This window comes from Platichthys flesus, chromosome 15, assembly GCF_949316205.1.
Source record: "Platichthys flesus chromosome 15, fPlaFle2.1, whole genome shotgun sequence".
NCBI lineage: Eukaryota > Metazoa > Chordata > Actinopteri > Pleuronectiformes > Pleuronectidae > Platichthys > Platichthys flesus.
Window position 1 is genome coordinate 23,987,281 of NC_084959.1, and position 25,636 is coordinate 24,012,916.

The 25,636-nt window shown below is 43.0% G+C and overlaps 1 protein-coding gene across 1 annotated transcript in view; it reads left to right on the forward strand.

Moving 5' to 3' along the window:
• The window catches only part of LOC133969742 (dual specificity calcium/calmodulin-dependent 3',5'-cyclic nucleotide phosphodiesterase 1A-like), a 234,058-nt gene that overhangs the window by 67,368 nt on the left and 141,054 nt on the right, over window positions 1-25,636 (forward strand). Inside the window, exons 2-5 of the mRNA XM_062406389.1 lie at window positions 15,379-15,429; window positions 15,832-15,991; window positions 16,858-16,971; window positions 17,433-17,618. Of these exons, the coding sequence (XP_062262373.1) occupies window positions 15,379-15,429; window positions 15,832-15,991; window positions 16,858-16,971; window positions 17,433-17,618 (511 nt within the window). The remainder of the gene's footprint in view (window positions 1-15,378; window positions 15,430-15,831; window positions 15,992-16,857; window positions 16,972-17,432; window positions 17,619-25,636) is intronic.

The window sequence follows — 25,636 nt, forward strand, 5'->3', positions numbered from 1 at the left end:
AAAAATGGCCACTTAATCCAAAATGGCGGCCTCCCTGTTTGGTCAAGCATACCTATCCAAGATATTTTTTTGTTTGTTATGAAACGACACATGTCCCGATAGATTTGTATAAATGTCGGCCATCGTAGTGCCAGGGTTGCCCTATAGGGGGCGCTGGTCAGTTTTTTTGCCACGCCCATTTCTTAAAACCATATGAATATCTTCAGGGGGGGGCTGTTGTTACACACATGTAGTTTGAGAGAGATAGAATCATGAACACTGAAGTTACAGCAATTTCGTGTTTCACGGCGAGTTGATGAACTTTAATGCCACGCCATTCATATGGCGTTTGACGAAAAGTCACGGTAATCTTATGTCTTCATTGTCAATGTCTTGGGACCCATTTTATACAGTTTGACATGGTTGAGGTCAGTGGATGAGGAGAAATTCATCCAAGTGTAAGACAAGCAAAAAACAAGACATTTCCTGTTGCCACCAGGGGGCGCTGCGGTTTTAAGTCATCATTTATGCATAGATGTCATCAGGCGGGGACTATTGTCTTACATGTCTAGTTTGGACTTGATTGGAACATGTCTGTCCGAGATACAGATGCCCGTGTTTTGATGGCGTGTAACCAATTTTTAACGCCATGCCACGGTCACACGGTGTGATAAAAAAAAAATCCCTCAATCATTTTTTATCTCCATCTTGTTGTGATGACACTCATCTGAATTTGAAGTTGATCTGATGAAAGCCCTGGGACAAGTACGTAAAAGTAAAAATGTGGTATATTGCCAAAATGGCCACTAAAAGCAAAATGGCGGACTTCCTGTTGCGTTTTTCATAATGCTCCATGAGACTTTTTTTCATGACTGGTCACGATACACCTATATCCAGATTTTGATGAAAATCCGTTATGTGGAAACCTAGGGGCTGGTTCCAGGGGGCGCTGTAGAGCCATTTTGCCACGCCCAATTCCAATTACTCCAGAATACTAAAATATCCGCAGACCTTGAATTTCCTGCAAAGTTTCATAACTTTTTGAGCATGTCTAGACCCTGAAAAAGTCCCCCAAAGGGAAATAATAATAATAATAATAATAATAATAATAATAATAATAATAATAAAAATCCTTACAGATTCAATAGGGCCTCTCACCATTCGGTGCTCGGGCCCTAATAATAATAATAATAATAATAATAATAATAACTAGGGCTACGTTGTAGCACTTGCGGGCCCGAGCACCCGCACGTTGAAGCCTGTTGCGGTCGGTGGAGAGAGCGATCGATGACCAAGCGCACATCATCGATCGAGCATGCACTTCTCCACGTTGCATGCGTTTTGCGCTCTGCGGCAGTAGGTTTGCCAGTAGGTGGCGCCATCACTATTATTACGCACAGACATATAGATCTGTTCAAGTAGGCGCTCTGATGTAGCGTGAGAAATTTTGTGTCAATTGGACAATGTTAGTACAACTTAATTTTCACACTGATCAGTAGGTGGCGCTATGATCCTGAACTAATATTTATATATGGAGCTGTTCTATTCAGGATTGTGATCATAGGTCAGTAGTTTGGAGCCGGTCGGATAATGCAGAGTGGATTAACAAAGTACTTCCTGTTTCCTGGCGAATCAGTAGGTGGCGCTATGACACTGAGGAAATATTGACACATAGAGCTGTTCAGGCTTGGACTCTGACCATGTGACAGAAGTTTTGTAGTGATAGGACAATGCACAGTGGAGTTATGATAACATCGTGTCCTTTGGCGAAGGAAAATCCTTCGCCGCACATCAATGTTTACACGGTTTGAGGAAACGTCACAATTCTGACCATGATCTAATGACTTGACTGATCTGATTTGAGCTGTATATTGTAAATCAGCCAGGAGCAGTTCATCAAAGTATAAAACATGTCACTTCCTGTAGCCACCAGGGGGCGCTGTAATTTCAAGTCATAATTTCTGTGTAGATGTCATCAGGATGGCACCCTTGTCTTACATGTCTAGTTTGGACTCGATTGGACAATGTATGTCCGAGATACAGTACCTTGTGTTTTGATGGCGTTTAATCAAACTCAAGACGCCACGCCACGGTCACACGGTGTGACGAAAGGTCAATCTCTTAATCACTTTTTATCTCCATCTTGTTGTGATGGCACTGATCTTAATTTGAGGTTAATCTGATGAAAGCCCTGGGACAAGTGCATCAAGTAAAAATGTGGAATATGGAAAAAAAATGGCCACTTAATCCAAAATGGCGGCCTCCCTGTTTGGTCAAGCATACCTATCCAAGATATTTTTTTGTTTATTATGAAACGACACATGTCCCGATAGATTTGTATAAATGTCGGCCATCGTAGTGCCGGGGTTGCCCTATAGGGGGCGCTGGTCAGTTTTTTTGCCACGCCCATTTCTTAAAACCATATGAATATCTTCATGGGGGGGCTGTTGTTACACACATGTAGTTTGAGAGAGATAGAATCATGAACACTGAAGTTACAGCAATTTCGTGTTTCACGGCGAGTTGATGAACTTTAATGCCACGCCATTCATATGGCGTTTGACGAAAAGTCACGGTAATCTTATGTCTTCATTGTCAATGTCTTGGGACCCATTTGATACAGTTTGACATGGTTGAGGTCAGTGGATGAGGAGAAATTCATCCGAGTGTAAGACAAGCAAAAAACAAGACATTTCCTGTTGCCACCAGGGGGCGCTGCGGTTTTAAGTCATCATTTATGCATAGATGTCATCAGGCGGGGACTATTGTCTTACATGTCTAGTTTGGACTTGATTGGAACATGTATGTCCGAGATACAGATGCCCGTGTTTTGATGGCGTGTAACCAATTTTTAACGCCATGCCACGGTCACACGGTGTGATAAAAAAAAAATCCCTCAATCATTTTTTATCTCCATCTTGTTGTGATGACACTCATCTGAATTTGAAGTTGATCTGATGAAAGCCCTGGGACAAGTACGTAAAAGTAAAAATGTGGGATATTGCCAAAATGGCCACTAAAAGCAAAATGGCGGACTTCCTGTTGCGTTTTTCATAATGCTCCATGAGACTTTTTTTCATGACTGGTCACGATACACCTATATCCAGATTTTGATGAAAATCCGTTATGTGGAAACCTAGGGGCTGGTTCCAGGGGGCGCTGTAGAGCCATTTTGCCACGACCAATTCCAATTACTCCAGAATACTAAAATATCCGCAGACCTTGAATTTCCTGCAAAGTTTCATAACTTTTTGAGCATGTCTAGACCCTGAAAAAGCCCCCCAAAGGGAAATAATAATAATAATAATAAAAATCCTTACAGATTCAATAGGGCCTCTCACCATTCGGTGCTCGGGCCCTAATAATAAAAATCCTTACAGATTCAATAGGGCCTCTCACCATTCGGTGCTCGGGCCCTAATAATAAAAATCCTTACAGATTCAATAGGGCCTCTCACCATTCGGTGCTCGGGCCCTAATAAAAATCCTTACAGATTCAATAGGGCCTCTCACCATTCGGTGCTCGGGCCCTAATAAAAATCCTTACAGATTCAATAGGGCCTCTCACCATTCGGTGCTCGGGCCCTAATAATAATAATAATAATAATAATAATAATAAAAATCCTTACAGATTCAATAGGGCCTCTCACCATTCGGTGCTCGGGCCCTAATAATAATAATAATAAAAATCCTTACAGATTCAATAGGGCCTCTCACCATTCGGTGCTCGGGCCCTAATAATAATAATAATAATAGTCATTTCAATTTCAATAGGGCCTCCCACCGATTTCGGTGCTCGGGCCCTAATAATAATAATCATTTAAATTTCAATAGGGCCTCCCACCGATTTCGGTGCTCGGGCCCTAATAATCATTTCAATTTCAATAGGGCCTCCCACCGATTTCGGTGCTCGGGCCCTAATAAAAATCTTTGAGAATTCAATAGGGCCTCCCACCGATTTCGGTGCTCGGGCCCTAATAATAATAATAAAAATCCTTAAGAATTCAATAGGGCCTCACACCGATTTCGGTGCTCGGGCCCTAATACAAATCCTTAAGAATTCAATAGGGCCTCACACAGATTTCGGTGCTCGGGCCCTAATTATTTCTTTCTTCGTCGAAGTTGCTTGTACACACACACTCTAACCATAAGCCTCAATGTGCTAGCATGTTCTGACAACACCAAGGAGGTACGTACCTCGATTTTTGCCTCATTTTACCCTTATCTTAGATAAAAAAAATATATGTCAAAATATTGGTTGGAGATATATGTTATGGGTCCCAAAATTGATACCACAGCAACAACGTATATCTGTAGAATAGAGCAGCAATGCAGCAGCAGTAACGACACAGAGCCTTCAGTTCCTCATCCAGACTGCATCTTATTCAAATTAAACATAATATCTAGTACAAGCATTTCTCTGAGTGTAACTGCATTTTAAAGTGCATAAATCATACATTCAAATATTATGGTGTCTCTTTCCTCCAAACATCTTAATATACATTATCACTCATAAAGAAATATAAACATTTACAATATAGACCAATTGAACATTAGCTTATAACTGGTCTTTATAAGGCACAATAACAATACATGAATTACAGAGTCTGTGTGTGTCGGAGCTGAACTACACACTGTAAAGTAAACTATATACTATCGCGACCCGCCTGCAAGACGACGTGCAGGTAAAATAAACACCTATACAAGCGATGTAGCCTCGCCCACCTAGTGCGCGACTGTCTCCCGCCTCACTGCCCAGCGGAGTTTCTAAGTTTTACCAGTCTAAGTAGACAATCAGAACAACATCAAAACGTCTCAATGACACCCGTGGTGATCAAGCGAAGCTTTAGGAGCTAACGTAGGTGACTACTACTAACCTGTAGAATACAGGATGAATGCAGCAGCAATAAAGACACAGAGCATTCAGTTCCTCATCCAGACTGCACCTGGCATGTGGGCGGAACCCCCAAAGAGACAGGACGGGGTGAAACTGCTCCCGTGCCAAACGTTCTTCCTGAGTGCTGCTGTCATTTACTGATTTCTCTAATGAAACTACTTGAAAAAGATGAAAAAGATTTATTAGATTTTTTTTAGCTCGGCTCGGTTTTTGGCACCCCCCTCTGAGTGGCGCCCGAGGCAACCGCCTATGTCGCCTGTAGGAAAGACCGGCCCTGGTGCCCTGTACATAAGGTAGATGATGGCATCTTCCCGCCCACCTTCTCCTGGTAGGCAAACTGCAGCGGGTCGAGTGCATGACGTACCTTGGGTCTGAGGATGTGAAGTAGCAGTCGTTCCATGGTCTTCGATATGTGTGATGTTAAGGCCACTGGCCTGAGGTCATTCAGCACACTGGGGTGTGGCTTCTTTGGAACAGGGATGAGGCAGGATGTTTCCCACAGTGCAGGGACCTTCCCCAGTTGGAGGCTCAGGTTGAATATATGCTGCAGAGGCTCATCCAGCTCCACAGCACATGCCTTGAGAAGTCTTGGACAGACCCCATCAGGGCCGGCTGTTTTCCTGAATCCTTTGCCTGTTTCAGCATGGTCTTCAGCTCTCCCTGTACGCGCTTCCTCTCTGCCTGGGCCCCCTCTTTGAATGCCCTCTTTTTCATGTTGAGGAGATTTTTGACATTGCTGGTAATCCAGGGCTTGTTGTCAGGGAAGCAGCGCACCATTTTAGTGGAAGCAAGAATGTCCATGCAGAAGTTCAGGTAGTCAGTAGTGCAGTGTGTGACCCCGTCAATGTCCTTCCCAAAAGATTCTTGCAGCACGTTCCAGTCAGATGACTCAAAGCAGTCCTTGAGGGCATCCTCTGCCTCAGGAGACCAATTCCTGAAGAAGCCCATGGTGGTTGGTTGTCTGCACACTTTTGGTGTATATTTGGGTTGTAAGAAAACCAGATTGTGATCTGATTTCCCCAGGGGAGGAAGTGGTGTGGCTTTGTATGCGCCCCTCACGTTAGCCTACATCAGGTCAATTGTCCTGTTCTTCCTTGATGGGCAAGACACAAATTGGTGAAAAGCAGGCAGAGTTGAGTCCAGAGTAACATGATTGAAGTCCCCCGGAATTGCAATGAAGGCCTCAGGATGTTTAGCTTAGAGCCCAGTGATAACGGAGTAGATGATGTCACACGAGATTTTGCAAAGAACAATGGGGTGCGAGAAATCCCTGGGCATGTAATAATTTCAATAATAATAAGTTTAATAATGTATGTAATGTGAACTTTTCCCGCATTGCCATGGGTACCTCATTGGTGGTGAGGCCAGCATCTGCTCCTGTTCCTGTCCATTATCCCTTGTCAGCAGTGAGGCCAGTGCCTGCTCCTGGTCCCCCCGAGAGCACCTCAACCTCCAAATCAATATCAACTGTTTACCTATATTCAGTGGCAGAGTTGGGGGATGGCAAGGGATGGCCACGGCCACACCAGTCAGTGGTTTCGCCCTTGCGGAACCTTTCTTCAATGGCACAGGCACACTGCCATAAAAACTTAAACTGTGAGTGATTACCATATGCTGAGCTGAACATCTGCTCCTAGAAGTCTCTCTCTCTCTCTCTCTCTCTCTCTCTCTCTCTCTCTCTCTCTCTCTCTCTCTCTCTCTCTCTCTCTCTCTCTCTCTCCTCACAAACACAGTGTGAACAGTCTGAATATAAACAGACTTTGTACACTAACTAAATGTATGTAGAGCTGGAGGACACTTTTATTCCAGAATTGAACTTTATTTTCATCACAAAGCCCTAGATACAAGATAAAATATTTAAAAAAACATGAGTTTTTGCATGAATATAAAAATAGAATAATAATGAATCTGTTATTTGGAAGATAGTTTGTATATCACACCACATGTATATACTTTGACAACGTAAGCTTAGCCTTTATATAGCCCTGCATTTTCTACTCAAACATATTTCTATGTTGATGTCATAATGATTTATTTTGGCCACGCCAGAATTATCATTGCAATCCCACTGAAAATGTTCTGGCTCCGCCACAGCCTATATCTATTAAGATATAGGCATACATAAATGCAGTGTTTTCAATATTTCTGTGAACCCAGTAATGATTATGTTTCCAATTTACTAGTTCAGTGAAGTGGAGGAATTCAGTAGATCTGGGGTTTGGACATTAGTGGGCCAGGAAAAGTTTTATTTCCATTTGTTTCTTCCCTCGATCTCTAAAAGAGGAAACTGCAGCTCCAAGCATGTGGACTGGTAGCTGAAGCGATGCCAATCTCCTGGACAGTGTTAGTAGCACTTTCCATAGCAGGGCCATCACTCAATGTGTGTGTGTGTGTTTGTGTGTGTGTGTGTGTGTGTGTGTGTGTGTGTTTAAAAATAAGCTGTTCCAATCAACTCTTATATACAAACACTTGGTATACACAGTACGGTCAGTTCCTCTGCTAAAATATACCTTGTGTAGGCCACATGTAAGTTTTGTTAACAATGTTTTTGTATGAAAATTGCAACTAAGCATGTGAACATGAACAAAAATACATTTAAATCGATTATGACATTAGGTAGTCCAGATGTCATACGAGAGTGGTTGTCCTTCATTCCTCTTGTTTTAGCCATTAAGGCCTTTAATGATACAGGACATAATAATCCAAAATATAACAATATCCAAAGCAATTGTCAGCAGCTTGGGAAATCCCCCAGCTGTCTTGGCCTTTAGCAGCATAACTCACATGATCCCTCCAACTATAGGCTTTGTCAAAAAGGAATGTTTTAAGTCCAACCTTAGATGTAGAGCCCAGAGTAGGAGCCTGTTCCCACATTTAAGTCTAATCTTAAATGTAGAGCCCAGAGTGGGAGTTATGAAATCTTAGATATATGAAGGGGCTTGATTGTTAAGGGTTTTAAGTAGCAGGATCTTGAATTGTATTCTGAATGTTACAGGGAGGCAAAGCTGAGAAGCTAAGACAGTGATAATAAGATCTCTCCTTCTAGTTCATGTCAGCGCTTGTGCTCCAGCATTTTGGACCAGGTGGAGACTGACCTTATTAAAACACTTTCCCATTATAATATAATCTTTTTCTCTATTTGCGACATGGCAGCAACATGCTTTTGTGGCAGGGCATATCTAACTTTTGAAAAAATAGAGTAACATGAGCTTTGTTCAGGCGAGAGTTGGAGCAGCCGTGTGCAGCAGGCAGAGAAAGGAAGCAAAACTCTGTTAACGTCTTTGTCTGTCTTATTCACGTATGACAACGATGTTTCAGTGGGAAATAGTTGTTTTCTTTTTGTAATTTTCATTTTATCATCCGTGGCGTGGTAGAGGCTTCATCAACCCTAACCCTGTTCCCTCATGGTGAATCTAGCTGGGATCCCATGCTCTCTTCTACTGGTTTTCTAGAGACTTTATACTTGTGTAAAAACTCTGCAGTAACTGCTGAGCATGTCAATCAGACATTTGCGTTCACATATGCTCCTCCTCCAGAGAAAATACTGAGGAGTGCACTGTCTGTACGTAACTAGTATCTTGCAAATGGCCATATATGGGGAGACAGTTTGATGGATTCTACCAACTTGAGGACTTTACGACAGGGGGCCTGCATACAACCAATGATGCCAGCCTGGCTTGATTAATGAAACACTCTTTGAAACCAGGGTTCTGTGACTCAGTATAAACAAAGGAAATAACAGAGAGGATTATTTGTGTGCATGTGTATGTGTTTACAGGTTCTCCTCTCTGAGGGAACCAGATGAGAGAGGAAATGACTGTTTGCTTAGCTGCAAAAAAATATTCAGTGTGTGTGGTTTTAGTTGCTAGGGTGCTGAGCTCAGGGAGTCCTTATCACTAATTAAGTACCCTCTGTCACAGAGGGTAATCTAGTGGTTCTTTATCCCCTTGTCGTCCTAATTTCATATGTATACACACATGCAGGCACACACGATGGGCGGGTGGGGACTGTTAAATTGTCCTCAGAAAAGATTGCTCCTGATGGCTGTGTGATTAGTGGGTGAGAATTGGCTGTGTCAGTCAAGAAGTGCTTTATATAGTAATGTGAATAGTGGAAAGTGGTCATTAAGATTGGAAAAACACAGAACAATTGTGATTAAGTTGCAATTTTTATGAAGAGTGGGGACCAGCTCCTATTAGAGCAAATTTTATTAATAATCGGTCCTGGATCATGAAATCATGATTTCTCGATTCAATGGATCTTTGTTCTCCTCTGTAGAAGAAAATGTTTCTTTCTAATAATTTCCTTATTCAACATAAATCAAGCCGAGGTGTTGAAGGGAAAGAACAAAGTGGTAACTGGCAGATAGAAATTATTTGTATTATAAATGTGCCTCTTATGGACTGCCTAAATTGCATTTACCTTCTCACACAGATCCTTTGTTAAGCTCAAACCAGAACCTATTGTTTTTGATGTGCCTTGATGTAAAACCTCTCTCTGAATGTTAACCATTAGACAACATTGTGTTGCCTTGCAGTGATTTCTGTCTCCACTGTGCAGGGAATAAAATTCATCTGAACCAGACACAGAATTTGGAACTGGCTGAAAATTACACTTTTTCTGTATAAGAAAAACGACCTGTCTGAAAATGACACAGGCTGATGGTGGTAGCTGAATATGTTCAAATGAATTGTGTTGTGATAAAGTTAATGACTAATATGTGGGAATTGTGTTATACCTAACCTAAATATAAAAACAAAGTCATTATTTGAAATGGTGGAACTAGCTACCCAATGACATCAGTGTGCTGTGTAGTGCTGCATAAAGTCGAGTGCATCCTTTGTTTCAGACAGTTTATGGCCTATGTCTCTGTTATGTCCTAATGGTGAGTCCCTGCTCTGAGCGTGAAGCGAAGCACTGAAGTTGAGGTGAATATTGCTTCTTGGAGACACACCCCTCAACCAGTTCCATCTGAATACACTACATTGCCAGTCAAATAAATAATGTCGTCAGGTTAGAACAGTTTGTTTGGAGGAACAGCAGCCCTTGTTCTTCGTTTCGTGTCTGAAATGGGGCTTTTATGGTTAGAGGATTGGCAGGAGGTCAAACTTCTGGTCTTCGTATTTAGTTTCCTAAAACTTGGCTGAGTGAGGCCTGAAGCCAGGCCAGGAATATCCGGTACATTACCACTAACACACATCAATAAATCAAATCTGGTTTGTATAGCCCATATTCACAAATCACAATTTGTCTCATAGGGCTTTAACAACGTGTGATATCCTCTGTCCTTAACCCTCAAAAAGAGTAAGGAAAAACTACCCAAAAAAACTTCTGACAGGGTAAAAAGAAGGTAGAAACCCCAGAGAGAGCCAAATGTGAGGGATCCCTCTCCCAGGATGGACAGAAGTGCAATAGATGTCAAGTGTAAAAGAGAACATCAGCAAGATAAGGGTATTTGCAGCATTGATTAGAATAAACATTTTACAGCATACCTGAAGGTCAATGAATTGATGGATTATTGTCAGAAATGGTTAAGTATCTGAGGAGATGCAGTCCTGCTGCAGTCATAGTACATGGTCAGCAGCTACCACGATCATGATCCACCATCAAGATCGGATGCCGCTATAGTCCACAGCTGTCCACTGCTGCCATCAGGATCCACCATCAGCTGCCACCTCGATCTTGGTCCACCACCATTATCAGATGTCAAGACATAACAGAATCCGCCGAACTGGATCCAACATTACGATCACAATCACTGATACACGATCAACCATCATATTTCACAACGTAGCCGCAGCCACAGCCCTGGATCTGCAGACGATAAGGCAAAGGGACTCCGGGGAAGAATTGAAGTCAGTAACATGTATTGATGAGATATTAATTTATTTGATGTGATAAGGATGGAGAAGAGGAAGGAGAAGCTGGAAAGAGAAGCTCCGCATGTCATGTGCCCCTGACATTCTAGACCACACGCAGTTACTAATCATTTCATGCCTACCTTAAAATTTCGGGAGTCAGGTGTCCTCCCCGGGTCATAGATCTTTCTATATTTAACTTGTTACAGAGGACTTTAATTTACTTATTATTATAATAATAATAATTATAATGGCTTCTCTTTGTGTAGCGCCTTTCACGGGACCCGAGGACGCTTTACATATGTTTTGTTAGGACAAACAGTAGAGAAAAGTAAAAAGTAAGACAAATACACAACAGGAGAGAATTCACCCGCATCAACTACAAACTTTATCTGGAGCCAATTATTCTATATGCACGTGTAACATAATTCCTGATCCTTAAATGGTTATTGGGGATCCAATAAGATTTGTGAATGTTTTCTCACTTAAGTCTTTAACAACTTCACTGGTGTTTCCAGTTATGCTGTCTTATTCCGGCTGATTCTATTCTGCAGGTATCTCTGACTCCACAGATGCAGGAGCCACCTGACAAATAATACTAATTTATTATTAGAGCCTGAGCACTGACAGGCACTGACAGACAGTGTCACCCTATATACATTTGAAGGATCATTGTTAGGGCCCCAGCACCGTACAGTGTGAGACAGGGTGAGGCCCTATTGAAATTTTAAGGATTATTATAATTATATTTAATTTTTCTAGCAAATGAATTAACTTTTCTAGGGCTTTAACATGCTCAAATTCGTACAAAAATTTGTAGAAAATTAAAAAGTGGTAAAAAATTATATATTCTGAGGTATTTTCAATTGGTGTGGCAAATTGGCTCAACGGTGCCCCCACGAGACCACTGAATCTTCAAAAAAATGTATACACAGGTGTATCATGACCAGACAAACAAAAAAGTCCGAGTTGCAATTAGAAAAACGCAACTGCTAACCTGCCATTTGGCATTTAGTGTCCAATTTGGCCATATTCCAAATTGGTTTCTCTGCAATTTTAGTGTCATTACCCCACTTTATTAGAATCGGAATCAGAATTATTTTTATTGCCATGTATATTTGCACATACAGGAAATTGCCTTTGTGTGTTTGGTGCATTGTACAAACAACAATATAAAAACAACAATATAAAAACAACAACAAAATCGAACAACAATATATACAGTAATAGAGTTCCATGCGGTTCTAAGGTGCAGAGATTGGTGATAATGCCAATAATATACTCTCAATCTCACTCATCATCCGCTTATCTGGGGTCGGGTCGCGGGGGGAGCAGCTCAAGCAGGGGGCCCCAGACTTCCCTTTCCCGGGCCACATTGACCAGCTCTGACGGGGGGATCCCGAGGCGTTCCCAGGCCAGTGTTGATATATAATCTCTCCACCTAGTCCTGGGTCTTCCCCGAGGTCTCCTCCCCACTGGACGTGCCTGAAAAACCTCCCAAGGGAGGCGCCCAGTGGGCATCCTTACCAGATGCCCGTACCACCTCAGCTGACTCCTTTCTAAGTAAAGGAGCAGCGGCTCTAATCCGAGTTCCTCACGGATGACTGAGCTTCTCACCCTATCCCTAAGGGAGACGCCAGCCACCCTTCTGAGAAAACTCATCTCGGCCGCTTGTACCCGCAATCTCGTCCTTTCGGTCATCACCCAGCCCTCATGACCATAGGTGAGGATAGGAACGAAGATCGACCGGTAGATCGAGAGCTTTGCCTTGCGGCTCAGCTCTCTTTTCGTTACAACGGTGCGGTAAAGCGAACGCATTACCGCCCCCGCTGCTCCGATTCTCCGGCCAATCTCACGCTCCATAGTACCCTCACTCGCGAACAAGACCCCGAGGTACTTAAACTCCTTCACTTGGGCTAAGGACTCATTTCCTACCCGGAGTAAGCAATCCATCGGTTTCCTGCTAAGAGTCATGGCCTCAGATTTAGCGGTGCTGATCCTCATCCCAGCCGTTTCACACTCGGCCGCCAGCCGATCCAGTGAGTGCTGAAGGTCACAAGCCGATGATCCAATGAGGACCACATCATCCGCAAAAAGCAGTGACGAGATCCTCAGACCACCGAACTGCAACCCCTCCCCACCACGACTACGCCTCGATATCCTGTCCATGTATATCACAAAAAGGATTGGTGACAAGGCGCAGCCCTGGCGGAGACCAGCACCCACTGAGAACGAAACTGACTGGCTGCTGAGGACCCGAACACAGCTCTCGCTTAGGGAGTACAGAGATTGGATGGCCCTGAGGAGAGACCCCCTTACCCCATACTCCCGCAGCACCTCCCACAGTTTCTCCCGGGGGACCCGGTCATACGCCTTCTCCAGATCCACAAAACACAAGTGGACCGGATGGGCATACTCCCAGGCCCCCTCCAGGATCCTTGCGAGAGTGAAGAGCTGGTCCGTAGTTCCACGTCCGGGGCGAAAAACGCATTGTTCCTCTTCAATCTGATGTTCGATTGAAGAGGCTGAGAAGTGTGATACCTGGTAATTGGTACACACTCTCTGGTCCCCCTTTTTGAACAGGGGAACCACCACCCCGGTTTGCCACTCCTTTGGCACTGTACCCGACTCCCACGCGATGTTGAAGAGGCGTGTCAACCATGAAAGCCCCTCAACACCCAGAGCCTTTAGCATTTCTGGCCAATAATATAGAGTTATAAATAAAATTATGTGCAAGGAGGCGGGGGAGGGGGAGGGGGGGTCAGCAGAGTCAGTGTGATGCAGGGGGCTTGTTTGTGAGCCCTACTGCCATGGGGGAAAAAAATGTTCAGGTGACGCAAGGTTTTAGTCCTGACGGCCCGGAACCTTTTTCCGGACGGGATTCTCTGGAAAAGGTAGTGACCGGGATGGGAAGGATCAGCGATGATCTTGCATGCTCTCATACTGATCCTGGAGTGGAACAGGTCTAGGAGACCCGGCAGGTCTCAGCCGATGACCTTCTCAGCTGACCGAATGATCCGCTGCAGTCTGCCCTTATCCTTGGCAGTTGAGACAGCCAACCAGACGGTGATTGAGGAGGTGAGGATGGACTCAATGATGGCTGTGTAGAACTCAACCATCACTTTCTGCGGCATGTTGAATTTCCTCAGTTGCCCCAGGAAGAACCTCCTCTGCTGGGCCTTCTTGATGATGGAGGTGATGTTCTCCGACCATCTCAGGTCCTGTGCAATGATCGTCCCCAGGAATCTGAAAGACTCCACTGTTTTAACTGGGGATTCACACATGGTGAGGGGATCTGTTTGGGCTGGGCTCCTCCTGAAGTCTGCTACCATCTCTACAGTTATTAAAGCGTTCAGCTCCAGGTGGTTCTGGCTGCACAAGGAAGCCAGGCTGTTAACTTTCTCTCTGTAGGCGGCCTCGTCCCCATTGGAAATGAATCCAATAAGGGTGGTGTCGTCAGCAAACTTCAGGAGTTTGACAGAGGGATGGCTGGAGGTGCAGTATTTGGTGTAGAGGGAGAAAAGGAGAGGAGAGAGCACACAACCTCGAGGGGCTTGAGTGCTGATGGTCGGGGTCTCAGAGACAAGCTTGCCCAGCCTCACGCGCTGCTTCCTGTCGGTCAGGAAGTTATTGATCCACCACAAGGAGGTGGTTTGTTATGGTCTTGCGTCGGGTCAGCACGAGGCGCTCAAAGGTCTTCATTACTACAGGGCGACTGGTCTATATTCATTAAGGCCTGTGATCCTCTGCTTCTTGGGAACGGGGATGATGGTGGATGTTTTGAGGCAGGCGGGTACAACACATTCAGCCAGTGAGGTTTTGAAGATGTCTGTGAACACTGGAGAAAGCTGATCCGCACAGTGCCTCAGTGTGGAGGGGGAGACAGTGTCTGGTCCAGATGCCTTGCGGGGTTCAGTTTCTTTAGGAGCTTATTTACATCTCTCTCCTGAATTGAAAGAGGTGTGATGGGGGGGATGGGGCAGTCTGGGGCCATTATGTGGGGTAGGCTAGTGTCTTTGTCCATGCTGGGGAGAAGAGGTGTGATAGCTGCCGGGGGTTTGAGAGTGTCTTTCAAATCTACAGTAAAAGTCCTTCAGTTCGTTTGCAAGTCTCAAGTCTTCCACAGAGTGGGGGGATTTGGTTTTGATGATCACACGAAGGCCTTTCCAGACTGACGAGGAGTCGTTGGCTGCAAACTGTTGTTCCAGCTTCTTTGAATACTGTTGTTTGGTCTCCTTAATCTCCTTGCCAAACTAGTATTTAATCAGTCTGAACCTATCCAAGTCCCCACTCTTGAAGGCCTCCTCTTTCTCCAAACAAAGCTGTTTGAGCTTTGCTGAGAACCAGGGCTTGTCGTTGTAATAACACACCCTGGTGCGTGTCAGAATACATCTGTCTTCACAGAAGCTGATGTAGGACGTCACAGCATCTGTTTATTCGTCCAGGCTGTTGGAAGCAGTTTTAAAAATGTCCCAGTCAGTGTATTCAAGGCAGTCATGCAGCTCCTCCACAGCTTCTCTGCGGCTCCAGTTCTTTGATCTCAGCTCAGCAGGTTTTGAGAGTTTTAGTTTCTGTGCCTTGAGAGAATACATTATGATTTGGTCCTATACTAATACAATTTTATTGAATTTTCTTCACTTTCCAGTTGCCAATGAGGTGGGAAAAGACACCCACAGTCCACTGGCCCGCTTTGCACGTGAGTTACTCAGCTATCCAAATTTTCAATTTCCAATTCAGTTCTGAAAATTTGCTGGCCTATACTACGAATAATTTATAATTATGTCTTGGTAAATTCAGGCTTTAGTCAAAGATTACAGTAGGGTTAGGGTTAGTAACTTTGTCCATTCCGGTCATCTGCAGTAACACTTTTATGTGCACACACTCATATCAAGAGGGGACAAAACCTGGGTTGACTTATCAAGTTGATAACCAGCGCCCCATAGCCACTTAACCTGAATTTTCTTCGCAGTACAGGCCACAGGTGTCATTATAATCAGGGGCACAGTAAAGATAGTTATTATGTGAAAGTGTGATTTAAAATACTAAACTGTGTTAAAGCAAGAAAATGTCAAATTTTTTTGTTATGGAAATTGTCTAGGCTCATGGTCCCAGAATGCATTATGTACCACTATCGCAGCCGGCATTGACATCACTGACCACAAAGGAATTCTGATCAGCCCAAGCAGTGCTGAGGAGGTCCTGGCTGGTGAGCTGCCATATCCTGATGCACCTGACGCTATGGAGAAGACTGCTCTCAGGTTTAATATATACACATACACAGAAATAACACACGTTTATAGAAACTCTTAATTAAAGACAAAATAATAAACTTGCCCATTTTTTTTAACGTTATTATTTATCTTTATTTTCTGCGCTATCCTGTACATGTATCATCCACAATTACCATGTGAAGATGATAAAGAGGAGAATGTGTTGCAGGCTTACATCTGCGTTCCATTGTAATTTAGGTTGTTTAGGTTAAACAATGTTTGCAAAGCTATTTCACTTTCTCTGAAACTAAATTATTTATCAATTTATTTCCTATTTTTGTATTTCAGAGCCATTTGAAAGAGTTTTTTACATTCAACAACCATTTTTAAATGCAGCTAAAATATGTACATAACGCGGGTTCGGTACACAGATAGGCAGTCCATACACAAGTACACCAATCCAAATGGGAACAGGCAGCGGCAGAGTTTGTAGTAAGTTTGGTCCAAGGTCGGTACAGGGGCAGGCAGTCGATGATGGGGCAGAGTATCCAGAAAGGGAGTGGCAGAGATGTAATCTTTTAGACAGGCGGTAGTCGGTAACAAGAGATCTATCAAAAACGGGTAATCGCTGACACAGACTATATATACAAGGTGATTAGAGACAGGTGAAAACAATCAAGGCGAGCCAGACACACAAGGGAAGCACATGACTTGTCGGAAACTAGAGGAGAGATAAGTAGGTAAACACAACACAGAACATAAATAATGACCCCACAGGAGAAACAAACTATCAGACAGGACAGGACTTTACAATAGGGGCATTTTTTATTTGTATTATTCATCACTGCAAATCAAACATTAGGCATTGTTTAAATGAAGTAGTAATGTTGATGTGGCGTGTGTGTGTATTGCAGGTTGAGATGTCTTGTTAAGCAACTGGAGAGGGGGGAGGCATCTGTGGTGAACCTGAAGAAAAACCTGGAGTATGCTGCATCTGTCCTCGAACATGTATTCAATGATGAAACCAGGCAAGGAGCTTTTATCTCAGTTTTGTTTTATATTAAACCAAACATACACCGATATTTGATCAAATCCTTGTATCATTTGAACTTTTCATATTCAATTATAAAACCAAAACCATTATTTCGTTTATTCATTTTTTAATCTGATACCCATAAACGAATAACTGTTTGTTCTTCAGAAATAGGAAATAAATAAAAAGGTCACTGGCAAATCTGTGTATTTTTTGCAAGACGAAAGGCACAACTGCAAAAGTTAAGTTAACAGCAGTGTGCATTTCCTTATGAATTTGTTACAAAACTTGAGTGAAATTCACCCTTACCCAAAGAGCTGTGAGTAAACATTTTTATGAATAAACAGTACAAGTAAATAAACAGTGTTAGTCAGGCCATCAATATAATGTTGATGTGAAAAGTAGCTTCCAGAAATTGTGCAGTGTATGAGTTTTGGGATTTCTGTGAATCTTCCACAGGCGGCTGCTGGATCCAGAGGATGAGCTCAGTGACATCAGGTCAGACTTTGTTCCATCAGAAGTTCGTGACTGGCTGGCTTCAACTTTTACCCGGCAAAGGGGCATCATGCTACGCCGAAATGAAGACAAGCCACGCTTCCGCAGCATTGTCCATGTAGTGCAGGCTGGCATCTTTGTCGAGAGGTTTGATTTACTTACATTAAGTATTATGTTTCCATCCGTTTTAAACTTGGTCACTTGAGGACTTGAGGATGCGTAATGGTATTTGTTTTTATATAGTGCTTCTCTAGTCTTGATAACTCGATGACTGATGACGACTCAGTCAAAGTTTTGCTATTCACAAATTTACACATGTTTACCATGTAATCAATCAATCAAATTCTATTTGTATATTCACAAATCATAATGTCTCATAGGTATAGTTGACAGGAAAGAGAGTTTTAATTCATATATTCAGCTGAATAACAAAGCTTTGATTTTGAAAAGTTTCGAACTTGGGTAAGTAATGTCGTAGCTGGTGGCTTATGAAGAACACACAGAGGCAGGATTGCAGTTCCAAAAGGGGTCTGTTTATTTCGGCATGTGCAGTAGTATTTATGTTCCTCGATCTGAGTCTTGTTGCCAGTGCTGATGTGGGTGCGTGCATTTTCTCCCGGAAGTCTCTTCCGTGTGTGTGTGTGTGTGTGTGTGTGTGTGTGTGTGTGTGTGTGTGTGTGTGTGTGTGTGCTCCAATCTCTCCAACGTGTTCTTTTATGGAATGTGTTCTTAGGTAATTTGTTTTGGTTGGATGACGATACAAGTGGGAGTTGGTCATCACTATCCTGCAGCCAACCTTGGTCAAAACAAGTTATGCAACATTGTTCACTCAGATGTTGAGTTGTAAATGTTAAGCATATCATTCAAATGTATATACACACCACAAATCTGAATCAAGCAAATTAAGTGTCATTTCATGAAAAACAATGACTACAAAATCTTCAATTCAGATAAAACTCTGCATCATAGCCTGTTTATAAAAGGCTGTGCAAACCACACCCGGAATACAAACCATTTACAAATTGTAAATGTCTGTATTTATATAGCACTTTTGTACTGCTGATGACCACTCAAGCAATTGACAGTAAAGTTTGACAATCACACATGCATGCCGTGTGTCTTGTCAACTTGCATGTGTTTTCTTAAGTTGCTGTTCGTTGAGCTCTCAGGGCCACCGTATTGAACACATAACTCATATAAGAATGTGCATACTGAAAGAATGTGCATGCCGTCTAAGTTCAAGATTTTCTCCATATCTTGCCCAAGGACATTTTGGCAAGTGTAAATCGGACCGCCAACCTTCTGGATAGAAGACAACTGTGCTAACCCCTGGGGACTCAATAACAACAACAACTAGCTCAGAATTTGCTCTGGAGCATTACCACAGGCCGAGCAAACTGCCTTTACCAACTGTTTCTTTTCAGCACTTATGCAATTGCACAACCCGGCAGTGATGCATTAGGTAAGATCTATGGATCCTCCTCTAACCTAAACTAAAAACAAACTTTAACCTAATGGAAATAAAGTCCCAAAAAATGAACTACCGGAGCCACTAAAAAAAACGAATGAACTGTAAAATAGATCTTAAAGAGGTCATGCTGTTCAGTCTGCTACTGCTGAAGCAGCAAGATAAGTAAGAATTATTGATTCACAGAGAGCTGGAAATCGACAATTTAGCCCTGATGTTAAAGTTGCCACAAACCCTCTGCAGCCTACTTCTACCGCTCTGACTTTTGACCCTTTACTGCTCTGACTGAACGTACCTCAGCTTGCTGCGCTCGTTGGCTTCCTCCACTACATCCTCCCAGAGTACAGTACAATTGATGATGTAAATAAGCCAGAATGAGGCCAACCATTGCAAAAAGTCTGATATGAGGTTGGTCTGCCATCAACTTTCATTCAAGTGCTCCACTTAGCTGCCTAGTGTCTGGTCTTGAAGTGACAAGTCTTGCCTTACCCTCAGCTTCCCAGCCAAATGCTTTTGCTGCAGAGTGGAGTGAATGAGGAGTAAATGTAAGGTTGGACAGAGGGAGCATGTGGGGCCTTCTCTCTACCACTGGCTGTCATCTCATTCATTGTCCTTGCCTGGCCTGTTGGACTGCCTTTACACACCTTGTTGCCTCATTTTGTTGGTGTATCTCTTGAGGCAGGATGTTCCTAATTTTCATAATATCCTGCAGGTGGAAGAAAGCTGTCCCAGAGACTTGTTTTATATGTGGTTCAAATTACATGTCCTAGTCAATCATAACTCCAAGGTTCCTCATAGTGGAGCTAGGGGCCATAATAATACATCCAAGGGGACTATCTGGTCAGACAGTGTTTTTCTGACATGTTAAGGACCGATTAATTGACCTCAGTTTTGTCTGAATTTATAAGAAAGACGTTTTTGGTCATCCAGGCCTGGATGTTCTTTAGACATTCCTGAAGTTCAACTAAGTGATTCGATTCATCAGGCTTCATAGATATGTACAGCTGGTTGTCGTCTGCGTAACAATGGTTGTGTATGTGGTTATTTCTGATGATGTTGCATAAAAGGAGCATATGTAAGGTGAAGAGTATCAGTCCAAGGACAGAACCTTGTGGAACTCCATGACTTCTGTGTGCATGTAGAAGTCATTGTTAACATTAACAAATTAAAATCTATCCGATAATTAGGGCATTGAAAGCAGCACTGTGCAGACCAGAGCACTTGCGAATGTGGGACCTGATACATTACATTACATGTCATTTAGCTGACGCTTTTATCCAAAGCGACTTACATTTTAAGAACACTCATCATTTTATGAGGGGCCATCTAGGGGTTCAGTATCTTGCCATGGACACTTAGGCATGCAGATGGGATAGAGTTGGATTCGAACCAGCAACCTTCTTGTTGCAGAGCACCCGCTCTATCCCCTAGGCCACGCTCTCCCAATCCCAATCATACATCCTTTTCACAGTGTATCAGTGGGTGGCGCTTTGATGATGAGTCAATATTTACCTGCTCAGAGCAGAACTGTGATCATGTGACAGAGTTTTGAGGCTGATTGGACAATGCACAGATGAGTTATAATAAATCCCTCTTTCTTGGTGAATCATCTAAATTTGACTGCATGGTTAAAGTTAGATGATTCACAGACTAATCAACACGGACGCTGCAGAGTTTTCCAGAAGAGAAGAGAGGTGAAATACCGGACATGTTAAGAGTGAGGCTAAGCTAAGAAAGCTACGCTAGCAGAGACGAATCTGGCAGTTGGCATAAACATGGCCGTTAACTCTTCTTCTCTCCAATCTTTTGACACTGAAAAGGACATTGGCTCTGTCAGACCTCGCTGGAGTAAATAGCTGCAACGTTAAACCACTGCAGTGAACATGTCTGGCATTTTGATTGATTGAAGATCGGCAAATTGAGTCAGTGAAACAAGCTCAAAGAAACTAACCACTTCCACCACTCAGCCCCACCACCACCACCACCACCACCAGGGTTTACCCAGTCCACTCCAATGTCCCATTGCCTGTAAGTGGTTCTTTCAGGTGCAATGTAGTAAAAGAACAGAAAAAAGACACACTGTCTCTATACATTATTTGTGATTAAAGGTGGTGGAGTCAGTATTCTCAGTTACAACACATCCAATGCACTGGGACTGAATAAAGTAATTAAAGTCACAGTAGTATCATCCACACCTCAGTCTCTGGCCGTGTTGAACAGGAGCTAGTGGATGGACAGGTGAGCTGTTGCAAGGAATTGGAAAACAAAAAGACTTTCAGCTAAAGCTTCACATAAATCCTTACATCAAACCCATGTCAACCGCATCGATGTGTACATTTCCACATCCGCCAGAAGGTCAAGGATGAGCTTTGGAAACTAGAGGCAGAGGATATCTCGAGGAGGTCACTGGCCCAACACCATGGGTTTCATCAATCGTTGCACCACCCAAGCTTAAAGAACCTGACAAAGTGAGAATTTGTGTTGACATGCGCCGAGATAACATGGCCATATATAGGGAACGACACATCACCCCCAACATTGTCGATGTGATACATTAGTTAAATGGAGCAACTAAACACTTTATGGTCTCTCTGGTTTGAAGAACCAAAGTGATGACATAATTGTTTTATGGTGCCATCCAGGCCGAACATGACGAAGACCTCAGAGCACTGTTCCAGAGTCTCAAAGACTGTGTTCTCACACGCAATCGTGAGATATGTGAGTTCAACAACTCAAGGCTAGAGTTCTTCGGTTTTATCTTCTCTGCACAAGATGTTTCGGTGGTTCCCAAAAAGTCGCTGCAGTTCGGCATGCCACCCAGTCTTTTGGGTATGTCAAAGTATTTCGTCATGTTTATCAAGGACTTCTTCTCCATTTCAGAGCCACTGGGCAAGCTCACCAGACAAGAAAGCTATGTAAGTGACTGAGATCAAAACCGAGATGGTTAAAGATCCGATCCTTCAAGAGGCCAGTGCACATGTCACTTACAACATGGTATAAAGCTGACAAGTTACCACACGCTGCCATATTAAAGTGGTTCAGACAAGTTAGCAGTGAACTAACTAAATCAAATGCATCAGACATCATATTGTGGGACACTAGGATAGTAATTCCCAACACCCTACAAGATAGAGTGCTAACGCTAGCAAATGAAGGACATCAGGGCATTGTTAAAACCGAAGCACTACTCAGAGTAAACGTTTTGTTTTCAGTCATTGATCGCAAAGCAGAAGCAGTAGTACGCAGTTGTCTTGCCTGTCAGGCAAACACCCTAGCTGCACATACTGAGCCACTAAAATGTCAATTCTGCCAGAAGCAGCCTGGCACCAGACTTCTATGGACCACTTCCAACTGGAGAGAACCTGCTTGTTGTCGTGGATGTTATACATGCTACCCAGTTGTTAAGAGTGTAAGGTCAACCTCACCTAACACAGTAGTTCCAGTCCTTGACAAAGTTTTCTCCATGTTTGGGATCCCCAGACTTGTGAAAACAGATAATGGTTCCCAAGATGAAATCTCATGCAGACTTTTATCGTCATGCTACACCACACACTTTCTCCAGGTGACATTGTGCTTCATTGTCAGCCCAAGCGAAACAAACTCACCAAACAACAGGGAGCCCTACACTGTGATCAAAGCCAAAAGCTCCATGGTTACAGAGGTCAGAGATTGACACTTCATTGTCATCTTCAAGAAGATAGATCCAGATGTATTGGACATCCCGCTAGATCCTGTCAGTGTGCCTACACAATAATATCTTGGTACCCCTTGAGGCATAACAGACATCCTCCGGACCTTGTACAGGACAATACATGGCGTATGGAATGTCAATTATATGGATAAACTCTCACTTGTTAAGAGATAAGAACAATAACTCCAACTGTTGTGGATTACAAATGAATTGTTTTAGTCTATGTTAAATTAAGCGTTTTACATTAGATTACATTACAGTTTGTAATGCTCTTTCAGTATGCACATTCTTATATGAGTTATGTGTTCAATACGGTGGCCCTGAGAGCTCAACGAACAGCAACTTAAGAAAACACATGCAAGTTGACAAAACACATGCAAGTTGACAAAACACAAGCAAAGTAAGAAACCATCTTCATCAATTTCACAACACAACACATTACAGAAACGCGCAGCAAATAGTCATACGTGCTGCAAATAGACACACACGCTGCAAATAGACACATGCGCTGCAAATAGACGAATGCGCAGCAAATAGATGAACGTGCAGCAAATAGACGAACGCGCAGCAAATAGAGGCGACAACACAACCGAAGTGTTTCCAGAGGACAGGTAAAAGGGATGGACACAGGAGACACTAAAACGTCCAATACACCATACAATTTCGGTTCCGCACCGAAATCTTCAGCCCCTCTGCAGTGGCTGTACAGTGTTGTGCATATGTTTCGCGATCGCTGAACTTAACGAATCACTTTTCATATTATTAACGTGAACGTAACGATGAACGTGATTGAACGTCACGTTACTTCTTTTAATCATCATCGTATCAGGCCCTCATGAAATACCAGGAGCGGGCGTTTGTGTGTTGTGTGTGTGTGTGTGTGTGTGTGTGTTTGTGTGTGTGCGTGTGTAGCGGTCTGACCGGTCTCGGGTCTCGGGGGAACCGACCCCGCCCACTCGCTCAGAAGAGGGGGCAAAATGTCTCTTCTGATAGTAAAGGTTTCAAACCCTTGCTCACTATGGACAATACATTTCCTCACAAACAGGGGCTTGCTTGTTAGCGCTGCTTTTTCAGTTTAACAGGAGAAGATGGCATGTCTCTAGATCGGACCATCTTCAGAGCTCAGAGCTCACTTTGGCTCTCTCCGAGCGAGTGGGCGGGGTCCGAGCCCCGGTGCGCTGGCCACACACACACACACACACACACACACACCCACGCTCGCTCCTGGTATTTCATTAGGGCCTGATACGATGATGATTTAAAAAATGAACGTGACGTTCAATCACGTTCATCGTTACATTCACGTTTATAAAATGAAAACTGATTCGTTAAGTTCAGCAATCGCGAAACATATGCACAACACTGTACAGCCACTGCAGAGGGGCTGAAGAGCCGCGTTTGGCTCCAGAGCCGCGGGTTGCCGAACCCTGTGCGGAACCGAAATTATATGGTGTATTGGACGTTTTAGTGTCTCCTGTGTCCTTCCGTTGTGTTGTCGCCTCTATTTGCTGCGCGTTCGTCTATTTGCTGCGCGTTCATCTATTTGCAGAGCATGTGTCTATTTGCTGCGCGTGTGTCTATTTGCAGCGCGTGTGACTATATGCTGCGCATTTCTGTAATGTTTTGTGTTGTGTTGTGAAATTGATGGAGATGTTTTCTTACTTTGCTTGTGTTTTCTCAACTTGCATGTGTTTTCTTAAGTTGCTGTTCGTTGAGCTCTCAGGGCCACCGTAGTTCAAGCCTAGAATATGAATGGGAAGCACTTAGGGGCCGTGTTACAGCCGAGTTGCCGCGGTTCTTCATGACTGCTGTACAGTACAGTTAGACAGCTTTTCAAATGTTTGTAATATTAAGCCCAGTGTCAAAGGTCAAAATATAATGTTAATGGTATAAAATAATAGGGGAAAAAAGGGCAATGTGGTGTTCATGGGAATACACTCTGTTCTCAGTCAATCTATGCCCTCTGGTGGCCATATAAATAACAGCCATGCACAGAGACTGAATGTCTACAGCCTGTAAATTCAGATCAATAACGAATGTGACTGTTCAGCATGTCTTGATTTTGTGAACAAGCAGATGAAATAGGGGCCTATTCTGTCCATTCCACGCACCCAGCTGGTATTACAGTACCTCCAGGAACGGTCCACCACCAGGGTAGATGGCGGTAATGCACATTGATTGCCAACCAGAAATAAAGAAATAATATAAAACAGCAAGCCAGATGGAAAATTTGAAAGCAAGGAAAGTCCAGGGACACTTTCACCTTTCTACTTATTTGTTAAACAAGTGGTTTGATACCACATTTAATATGCCCTTTACTTTTTACTACTGAGACACTAATGAGCATTTTTGACAAATATGAGCACACACACATGTTGTGCAATAATGAGTTAAAAGTGATACCATCAAATGGTGTGCCTTTATGCATTCAAAAAATGTGGTTATCAAATAAAAATATAAAACATTAATATTTAAAATATGAATATTAAATCATAACTTTAATTGGTTAAAGTTAACTCGGTGCACCACCCTTCGAACCCTTTAATTTATTGATTAAGATCAGTCTCATTTAGATCTAGTTCAATTAGAAATCTCAATAATTAATATTAAAGATTATATAATGAACAGTGAAGGTTATGGAGTTCTTGACAGTGTAGCGGTTGGCAAAATTCACTTATGCAGCATTAATGAAAGAACATTTGTGAAAGAAAAACATTTATTATGAATATAATATTATAGTATAAAAACACAAATTACTTACAAACGTACTAACTAAACAAAGATGTGTATGTGAGTGTGTGTGTCTCTATGTAAATCAGGGTTCTTTCAAAATGGTTGCTTGCCACAGTTCGTACCTTGATTAGCATGCTTTCAAAATGGTCGCTGACCCCCTCCTAAAGTTAACAGCCCCCCCCCCTCCCCTTCTTCTGAAGTGGGGGATGAGATAAGTAATGTGAAGACTATGCGTGTGTCTGTATTTATATAGCACTATTGTACTGCTGATGA